Source organism: Gadus morhua, chromosome 8 (genome assembly GCF_902167405.1).
Source record: "Gadus morhua chromosome 8, gadMor3.0, whole genome shotgun sequence".
NCBI classification, from domain to species: domain Eukaryota; kingdom Metazoa; phylum Chordata; class Actinopteri; order Gadiformes; family Gadidae; genus Gadus; species Gadus morhua.
This window is the reverse complement of record NC_044055.1, coordinates 28554366-28565342: the sequence shown is the minus strand read 5'-3', so window position 1 is coordinate 28565342 and position 10977 is coordinate 28554366. Positions and strand designations below refer to the sequence as shown.

The following is a 10977-nucleotide window of genomic DNA, read 5'->3' as shown; positions in this document are numbered from 1 at the left end:
TGACGGTCTTAAGCTTATCGTTTTACGGTATGTATGATTGACTCTTAATATGTCGTATATTCGGTATGCCTTTTATCTTCCAGAAGCAGTATAGATCCTTGTCCACTTCTTCTACGCGGGTATGTATGGTCTCATTATTCCCTTTCGCTATTCTATTTTTGGGGTCGGCTCCGCCCCTGCCAGTCCCGGCAGGACATGCCGAGTTATCACCTATTTCCGGCGTAGGCCTACGTCCTCTCTTTTGGGGAAGGCTCCGCTCCTGCTAGTCCTGGCAGGATACGCCGAGTCCGCACGTCACCCTGGATCAGTGACGGGGCTCATGCCAAAGATTTACCATGCAAAATATTCCCATGTCGTTATTTAAATAAATCCTGTTCATACTTATCAGTGATCGAGTCTTTATGGGAGAAATTGATTTTAGCCGCAGCAAAGTAAAATAATCCACAAAAAGGTAAAATAGATCCTAGGGTGTGTTGTACATCAGATGTTTTATAACAATGTCAAATTGTTTTTGTCTGAATTATTTCTCTAACAAAAAGCATTTTCTGTGTTCCCAGATGGAAAGAGAATGATAAATAACCAAAATCAACGATCTGTGTTACAGAAACTTTTTGCTTTAAATTGTTGTTCACATTCTATGCATTGACACCTTAGTTAAAACACTCAACTGTATACAACCAATGTCAAAAATACACAATCTGTTCCTCATCAGTTACACAAACACAGGAAAATCGAATCCCGAATTCCCAAATTTGCATAGCTATGGTTATCAGGAATGAATGGTAGACAGTTTGATTGATTGTCTTTATTTCTTTATTTCTAAGAGAGGCCATGGGGTCAGCAGTTGTAGAGGTGATCTCCAGACCAAGACCCCTCCCCTTCACGGATGCACTGCAACAGGACCAAGAAGAGAAGAAAACTAAATAACTATGGCAGTTGTCCTTAAGAAAGACTACTGCCATTCAAATGCTAGGAGGACCAAGCGATTAGGTGTCTCCTTAAAGGACAATATAATATAGGTATTTAATTTTTTTTCTGTTACAGTTAATTGTTATTCTATATAGGGCTACTTGTTTTAATTGTCATTTATTTCTTATTTGTATATTATTTGTCACCAATTGTTTTTATATTTAATATTTTGAATGTTACACAATCTCTGCCGGCACTGTCACTTTTAATTTCACAGCATTTCTTGCCATTTCTCCCAGCATGTATGGGACCAATTAAACTCTTGAATCTTGAGGAACCAAAAATCGTTATCAAAATCTTTTGTTGGAGGACACCAGGAGAGACTTCAATGATGGTTTGACCACCTAGGCCAGTCCTTCAATGTCTCCTACTGCCCTTGGCTTCATAAGATTTTTATAACTTAATGTGTTACACTGGCTTTTTGAACACTATTGTTGTACAGTAATTTGCTGCCCTTCTGTACTTACTGTCTGCAAAACCTGTAGCCCTATTAAGGGTCAATGTAGAAACATTAATATGAGTTCCCCTAGCCTGCCTATGGTTCCCCAGTGGCTAGAAATGATGTTTGAGGTATCCTGCTCCGCCTTTGAAAAATGAAAGCTCAGATGCGCCGATTTGGAATTTGGCCCCATATGTCATAATAAGGGGCCAGGTTACCTCCCCTTTCTCTGCTTTGCCCGCCCAGAGAATTTGGCCCACCAATGAGCACCGACCGTGCAAGCGCCACATGAGTGTGTGTAAACATACTTTGTTATTTGGATAACCGTTCTGCTGTAGGTGTTATGGCGCATAACACGCAACATAAGGTATGGTTTGCGTAAAGCTCCCATTTGGTGAAAAGACTAGACTGCGTCGGGTTCACGTCTCTGGTGCTTCCACAAAGAGACTCGTAGTGGGGGATATCTCGGCCATGGTTGAGAAGGAATTGGGGGAAAGGAACTTTGGCTTTGTCCCCCTTAAGTCCAGATTGAATCATTGAATCGACATGGAGGAGAAAGGGATTGTTGCCCGGGATTGTCTCCCGTGTGAGCCCCTGCTAGGCGGCGGCGGCGGCGGTGGAGCCCTGTGGTAGTAGTGCCCCGCGGCGGTGGTGCCCCACGGCGCTGGTGCCCCGTGGCAGTGGTGCCCCGCGGCAGTGGTGCCCCGCGGCCAGTGTAGGGGTAGTTACTCAAAAAAAGTAATTAGTTACTTTTTACTAGTTACTTCTGTAAATTGTAATGAATTTACTTTACTAGTTACTGCAATTAAAAAGTAACTTCAATACTTATTACTTTACTTTCCCGTTTCTTAATTGACTGTAGATACATCGACAAACATCATAGCCCTATCATCACTAAGTGTTTATTGTATAAATCAATACAAAATAGCATATAAAACCATATGAAAGAACAATATCCATGCTGCGGAGAAATGCCTCGATTCCTCGTTGATTCCATGTCGGTATAACACTTGTTCAGGTAATGGGAAAACGTTCTCCTGTCCGATGTTGGCTGTCGAGTCGCATTTTATCTAGTATTTTTCTAAATCTGGGCGATTCAATAGTCGACAGGGGAAGCATGTCTTCTACAATGAAGCTTGCAACCAGCCGGTCTTTTTGTGTAACCTCTTTATGCGCTCCGATCACTTCTTCCCAAAAGCAGCTACGTCACTCAAATCAATCACTATGGCAACGTGCCGAGACAACCAGGCGCTACAGACACACAGGCAGCACGTATGCACGCACCACAACAGATCAGAACTTTACACGCAGGCAAACACGGCTTGGGCAACGCAAGAAAGGGTGTTACTATAGTCTAGTAAAGTAGTGTAGTTACCGATATTTTAAATGTAATGCGTTACTTTACTTTGTTACCCAAAAAAGTAATATCGTTACCCCAAACACTGCCCGCGGCAGTGGTGGTGGTGGTGCTCCGGTGGTGGTGCTCCAGTGGTAGTGCTCCGGCGCCCCGGCAGCGGGGTTCCGGCGGGAGACAATCCCGGGCAACAATCAGGGAGTCAAAGCCAAAGTTCCTTTTCCCCAAATCCTTCTCAACCATGGCCGAGATAACCTCCACTACGAGTCTCGTGGTGGAAGTACCGGGAGTCCGCAAACGGCAAAACAATCCCTTTCTCCTCCTCCATGTCGCCGCTCAGTCCATACTTCAGAATGACGTATCAGTGGAAGAACAAGAGATGTCGGAGAACCCGACGCAGTCGTTTGGGGGGGCCCATACAGCTTTTGGCCGCGATATTATATAGATATATTATGTATTTTGCAGATATATTGGATTATATTATTTAAATATAGAGCTCGAGGACTCCCGCCTAAGCACCCGGAGTGTTCTAGAATATATACAACAACAAAATACCAGCAAGACCACTGGACTCACAACAGTGCAGTGGGAGGTCCATGGGGACGTGGTTCTGCTGGCAGAGGTGGACGAACGCAGCTGCCAATCTACAGGGGGAGGTCATCACCAGCTTCCGGGCGGAGTTGCAGGGGCTCCTTCTACACACAGAGAGGAACTGGCCCGGGTCCACCTGGGGGGGGGGGGGGGGGGGGGGGGGTGGTCACAGAGTACAGCAGGTCATTATTCAAGGGGATGATGAACGGAACCTAATGCATGGCCGAAGTCTTAAGGGTGGGGTGGACTATTGAACCATCCATTCAACTGCTGGGTGTTCTGTGTGTGTGCACACTTGTATTGTCCTCCTGGACCTCCAGGATGTATGTCCAATGGTCCACTTCAGACAAACCTACTGTGACTGAGCTTGCTGAAATTGAGCATTTGCAACAGCAGCTGGTTATTTGATTTCCAGGCAAGCCTCAAACTGTGAGAGCAAGCAAAACACATCTCGTCTACATAAACACAAAACATATACACTCGAAGTTGTCAAGAAGTATTGCAGTATTATATAAAGCTAAACAGGTTCTGGATCATAAGTCATTATACATCCTCTATTGTTCACTGGTTTCACCTTATTTAAGTTACTGTGCAGAGGTTTGGGGCAATAATTACAAAAGTACATTACATTAACTTTTTATTCTGCAGAAAATAGCTATACGGACCATTTTCAATGTTTGGTATAGGGATCATACAAACTCATTATTCATGCTGTCAAAAATACTCAAATTACCAGATCTGGTTGAATTTCAAACAGCACAGTTAATGTTTAAAGCAAAAAATAACAAACTACCGGCAAATATTCAAAAAAAATTCACACAAAGAGAAGGGAGTTATTTTTTACGGGGATTGTTTAATTTTAAAATGAAAAAGGTGCGTACAACCAGAAAAAGTTTTTGTATTTCTGTCTGTGGAGTAAAATTGTGGAATGGGTTAAAAAAAGAGCTCGAACAATGTCCTAACATAAAACTATTTAAAACAAGGTTAAAGGAAATGATTCTCACAGCGTACAAGGATGAAGGTGTTTGATTTTCTTTGGGTGTTAATTGTTTAGTTATTTAGTTTGTTATTTATTCTTTATTTTTTTGTATTTATTTTCTTTCTGAATGAAAAATATCGTTTGGATACAAAAATTGATCAATAGTGAGATAATATCTATGTATTTTCATGAATGTTTTTTTTTGTTTATTTTGTTAATTTATTTATAAAAAAAATTGACAAATGTGTAAGAAATTATAGTATATATCTGATATGAACATATAAGTTACACATTTTATTAAAAAAAAAAAAGATAAAAAGGAAAAAAAATATATATATATATTTTATGTTTGGATACGTTAAGGAATAATATATATATATACATATACATATATATATATATTTATTTATTAATAAATGAAACTGTTCATAATTATTATGACTAAGGAATGTTAATTTCAATGAATTACGGAGAAGGGATGGGATTAAATAAGTGTAAACTTCTTCCCACCCCTTTTCGAACATGTTACAATTATCAAGTATTTATCATTTATGTATCGAATTATGCTTTCTATTTTGTTTAACATCAATAATTTGTGTATGATACACAGTATATTTTTTGTTTTCTTTTACATGTTCGAAATAAATTTAAATCAAATCAAATCAAAAAATAAGTTATTCGACTGATGTGCTTCAGGGTTGCTGTCTCAGTCCCCTATTGTATAGTCTGTTTACTCACGATTGTGTTGCCAAATATGACAACAACAATCAATCATCAAAATTGCAGATGACATCAATCACATGACAGGGATTAGACATGACAACAACTTATCTTTTGCAGACCGAAATCATCCGTTCAGACATCCATTTCTCAAAAATAAGTGTTCAAATATGAATGCATCTATGATATCTACACTCTATAACATTGCACTTAAAGTAGTTTGCTTATTTTAGGAATGTTATGTCCTTTCATGACTCTTGCACATTTTGTGTTTGATCTTCATGGTTGAATTTACTTATTCTAAGATGCTTTGAGAAAGCATCAACTAAATAAATGTTATGCAATGTAAAGACAAAATAAACTAGAACTGCAAGCAGTTATCCAGGGGTCCAAGCGATGTGCATTTCACCGGCACAACGCAAAGCATGTATTCAAAAAGCTACCGTGAACCTGTGGATATAAAGGTTTTGACTGTGAGAGGTTCGGTGTGGGAGTTATAGCCCCAAACGCGTTTTCAGAACATTCCTTTGGCCAATTAGGAGATGAACAATTTCCTCGTTTATGGCACCCCCTAATGGCGAATTTTTTTAGAACGACATTAAGGGTAGCACCAACATGTGTGTAAAATTTGGACTCGATCCGATGTGTAATTTTGGATTTCTTTGGATTTATGACTTTCCACGTATAATGAAAAGGCAGTTTAGCGGTTTTCGCGATCTAGCGAAAAAAAATTATAGACGCAAAGGGGCGTGGCCTATGCCAAAAGATGCAACAGACTCCAGTGAATCTGTGTGTATAACGTTTTGGACTGTGGGAGGTTCGGTGTGGGAGTTATAGCCCCAAACGCGTATTCCTTGGTATAGCGCCACCTAGGGACCGGCGTGTCTGGATTTTGTTATCTGAGTAGCGGTGCCGGACCTGGATCTAGTCATGCAATTGGCGTGTGTGCACCATTTACGGTTTGGGCTGTGGTCCCAGTTTTAGGGGGGGTAGTATCATAACAATCCTTACAAAAACAATAGGGATCCAACCTGTTGGCTTGGACCCCTAATCATTGTTCAAATCAGAAACTATCTCATTTCTATTTCCATCAATGGGTCTATCTGTTGATATTTTGATGGACTTAAATTTCTTGGTACATACATCTCAGACAACCTCACATGGCTTCTCGTCACTAATTTCAATCCTGAAGAAGGATCAGCAGAGACAGTACTTTCTGGAGCTTTCTCAAGAGTTAGGTCCAAGGCTCTGTTGGTCTTTTATCGCTGTACCTTTCAGAGTGTTCTGACAAGCTATATCACATGTTGGTTGAGTGTTCAGAACTGAATACTGTTACAAAAGACTGTAAAGACGCTATAAAGGACTGTAAAAACGCTACAAAGGACTATAAAGACACTAGAAAGGACTGTGAAGACATCATAAAAGGACTGTAAAACACTGCAAAGGACTATAAAGACCCCACGAAGGACTGGAGAGATGCTACAAAGGACTGTAAAGAAGCTAAAGGGAACTGTAAAGAAGACAAAAAAAGGAATTTGAACGGAACAAGCAGAACTTATTCCTCATCAAGTTGAGAGTATTTTAATACCCACTATTAAGTCGTTTTTGTGCTTTTATCCAACGCCATTCCCAGTGTATATCTTTAAGGAGCAGGTTGTTTAGGGTTCTTATCTATAGGGGTTCCACTGGACAGCCTACAGTTTGTATGTTTCCAGTCCAGTCACATTCAGTGGGGAGCCTTAAGGCCCTGACACACCAATCCAATTGCAAATCATCGGCAGAAAAGACAGTGTGAAGAACACACCTGACTGAAAACCGACTTGAGCATACGTTCTGTGCTTGCACAAGACGTAATGTCTCCATAACAGCAGGAGGCGCGAATCTGGGTTGTGGCCACAAAAAAACAAGAAACGGAAATGACCGAACATCTCTCTAGACCTAAACAGAGAGCAGGCTGTTGTCAGTCATTGTTGTCAGCAGAGAGTGTTGAGAAGTCAAGAAGAATTGTTGTTGTCATTACTCTCTGAAATTGAAATAATACGATGGCTAGTGATAAGAAGATACTAGCGTTGTCAGCTCTCGGCTACTTCTGCTTGTGGAAGAAGAAAGATGTCGCAGGTGAAAAATATGGATAAATCACACTAAGTGGGTGAAGTCATGGAAACAACAGTGACAGACTCAAGGAGCTTTCCCGAATTTGTGCCGGGAACTTGAGATGGACGAGCCAGGTGATTTCAACAATTTTATCCTGTATCGAGTATCGCGTACCGAGTATCCAGCGATGCAACACCAATTACCCGGGATTGTACATCTGTCGGTGAACGTCTGATGGTCACACTGCGTTTCCCCGCAACAGGTAAGCTGTTTGTTTGTATTATTTTAGTTTTTCGGTTCCTTTCTTGGAACCTGTGCAGGGGCTCATGTATTTCACCAAGTCATGTGTTTGTTTATGATTGCAGGAGAAGGCTTCAAGAGTCTCTCATATCAGTTTGAAATGGGTGTCTACAATTCGGAAAATCGTCCCTGAAACCTGTGACGCCATCCAACAGGTCTATTACTAAAATCTGAAGGTATGTTGGAAATAGTTTGCGTCAACGTCAGCCTAACCAAGGCATCATTGGGGCCTTGTAAAGGGGCAATAGCACAAGAATAGTCATGCCCTCTATTACTCTGGATTGGTATAGTCTATTCTTATGGAATACAACGCAAAACTACAAGTGGAAACCTGTCTTAACTTATTAAATCTAAATATGGTCCCTATTCTATAGTGGGGTCTTGTTCATATTTAACTCAAAAGTACTATGACCCTCATTAACCCAAACATGTTCCCTATTCTAAAGTTGCAACCTCTTCACATTTAGTTAAGTCATTACAGCATGCAACCAGTAGTTAGAAGACAGCCAAGTTATCACAAATGCAGGTTTATTTATTTTGAATAGTAAACAGTCAAGCCATACAGAAAAGACTCAAAATGGAATTCAGATTACTGCACTGAACCAAAGCAAAGTACAAAGACAAAACCAGGTCCCCAGGTCAATTATAGCATTTGAACCATTACATAACTATAGGCTTGTGCATCAATTCCAGCTACAACACAAAGGTGCAAACAATGCATTAAATCAGCAAACAAAAAAAGATAAACATCTTTTATCTGATACATTTATCTCAGACTTTATCAAATTAATTTAACCGAGACTTCTGCGTCATATAAATAAGGCCGAAATATGTAAATTCATTTCAGACAGGATATTCTTTTGGTATGTTATGGAAAAGCATTCCCAGTGGTCAGTGGTGGGAAGTAACGCAAATGAGTAAAAAAAAAAATTAAGGTTTTTAAGTCAATGTAATTTTACTCTTACTCAAGTAAATATTCGATTTAGATTTCTACTCTTTACTCAATTACGTTTTCCATTGTGCCTTCATTAAAATGAGTATTTTGATGAACACATTATCTTTGTTGACTCTAATACAAGCGTACAGGTAAGCGACGCCCCTCCCTAGGATGCAACATTGTTGTGATTCCATAGCTGAGAAGATGAGTCGATGCTGCGTTCATACCAAAAGACACATATGTGGCCCGTTCGCGTTGTCGCCCAAGTTTTGTCGTGGGACAAATCATAATCTGTTGCTTTGCAAGTTTTATCAGGCGAATTTGTCACGCGACATCATTTGCCCGCCAACTGTGCTTCATGCCAATTCATTCTTAACCATGGCCGAGATAACCACCATTGCATGTCTTTACCTGTTGTGGAAGAGGGAGAGACGTCAGAGAACCCGACGCAGTCTATTCATAATATTGTAATGACCACGGAAGAGGCAGTGAATGAAGTATTGATTAGACAGCGATTTATTAGATACCTAATAAACCGTTGGAACACACAAGACCAGTAGCCATAGCAACGCCGGTAAACAAACACCGCAAAGCGGTCTTCTCGCGGGTTTTCTCTGGCGAAAAATTCGCCTGATTCACGTCTCTACGTTGACTTTGTATGGAATTGTGTCGCCCCATCGCGTTTGGTGTGAACGCACGACTAGAAACGCCGGGGGGGAGTACGGTCCACATAAAATGTATAGAATTCTAAAGATACAATGTAACATAGGCTCTGTATTCTGTAGACCACTCTAGAACGTGTTTGTCGTTGTTGTGTCTGGCAGTGAGTGTGCGTGGTTGCTATTAGTGTTGGCTCGTTCGTTCGTGAACCGGTTTGAATGAACGAGTCTTTAGGACGAACGAACCGAACTGGTTCGTTTATCTCGTTTGTCTCGTTCACCATTCGATTCACCGGAAACTCGACTGAACGAACAAACGAGTTTCGGTAGCATTTACTCCACTGAGTCTGACTGACTCAGTTGAGAACCTTGCAATGGTGTGCATCCCATGATGCAATTTGGGGGGGGGGTTTGATGGGTGTTAATAAATGTGTGAAACTAGCAAATACAACATTGTGTCTACTAGGGCTGGCCCGAATGCCATTTTTCTACAGCGAACAGCTGTTGATCCGTTCCAAATCAGCTTTCCTCTGCCATCTCAGCCCTTACGGGAGCTTTTCAATTCATCCTGGAACGTGCATCTTTTCAGGGGATTACAATAAATCAATAACAAATACCGAATATTGATTGTCTGATGTGTCCATATTATATCCATTATATTGACCGGGTATTCCCAAGACGCTCACGCTCTGCAGCAGTCACAGTTGATTGGCGCGGCGCTGTACAGCGAACATAAACAAAGAACTAAGCGAAGGTTAGCATTTCGCTAAGCATTGCTTTTCCTCCCGAGATCCCGCTAATGTTGCCTGACACTGCCTGTGTCTGCGCCATGGCCCTGCCTGCGTCCGTGCCCAGCAGAACGACAGGGGAACTGACGTAGATACTTTATGATGATTGGATGCGCTAGAGATAGTAGGCAGCTAGTAAACATAGACTGGTGGATAGTCATGTCGATCACTGGAGTGTCATAGTTGGAATTCCGTTTTTTTTTCTGTTTCTTTTCCCCCTCCCTATCAAGTGATTGAACAAGGATAGATAGCAGGTGAAATTAAGGTGAGGCAACTTAAAAGAAGAAGAAAAAGGATTTTGGTATCCGGCTTATTCCACGACCGTTCTATTTCCCATGATTCGTAGTGGCCCGCCGGTTTCCCATTTTCCGGTCGAGTGCTGTTTACATAGCGGCTAGCACATTTGCACCGCTAGCACAGATCTTGAAGGCTACGGCAATAGTTGTAAAAGTTATATATTACATGAGGTCAAAACGGCAAGCGGAGCCCGAACTCACCCTCTCATAAACTACAACCAGCTAGGTATTCTCGCTTTTAACCGGAAATGGGAAACCGGAATGGTCGTCATGGCGCATTGTTTAACCTGGAATACATTATGGTGTCTCAGCATGAGTGCTTAAGCTGAATACATTTTAGACAGTGCCCCAAAGAAGCCATGAAGTTTAACAGGCAATGGCGGAGCTAAAGGGGTGGCCGGGGTGGCACTGGACACCCCTGAAATCTGATTGGCCACCCCGGGTGCCACCCTAAAATTGAATTTGCTACCTGCGGTGCCTTTTACAAATCGACGAGGAAGAGAGAATATTTCCCACAGCTCACGAGTCACACAAGAGACTGACTGCGGCAATTGGCGAAAGCACCATACTGAAGTAAGTTTTAAGGTTTAGCATCGGGTTTGGGTTTCCTGAACAACTATACAAAAGTTGACTCGCTGTGTAGATGCATATTGGAAAATTGGCTCCATAACAGACAGTTAATCAGATAAGAGAGATCGGTTCCCAACTTAGCCTGTCGTAAGTTACAGTGTTTAGTGTGTTTAGCTAATGTGATGTAACTAGTACAGATGTCAGTGGAGGACAATTCCGGTATTTTTAATATTGAGCCCACTTTCTGGTTAGCGTCTAGGATGAAATAGAGTGGTTAACAC

The 10977-nt window shown here is 41.3% G+C and overlaps 1 protein-coding gene across 1 annotated transcript in view; it reads right to left on the bottom strand.

Annotated features, from left to right (window-relative positions):
• Nucleotides 1-581: 581 nt before the first annotated feature.
• Nucleotides 582-10977, bottom strand: part of LOC115548971 (uncharacterized) — a 138740-nt gene continuing 128344 nt past the window's right edge. The window contains exons 50-51 of the mRNA XM_030363930.1: nucleotides 3339-3489; nucleotides 582-891 (exon numbers count right to left, since the gene is read on the bottom strand). Coding sequence (XP_030219790.1) covers nucleotides 881-891; nucleotides 3339-3489 — 162 coding nt within the window. The 3' untranslated portion in view covers nucleotides 582-880. The remainder of the gene's footprint in view (nucleotides 892-3338; nucleotides 3490-10977) is intronic.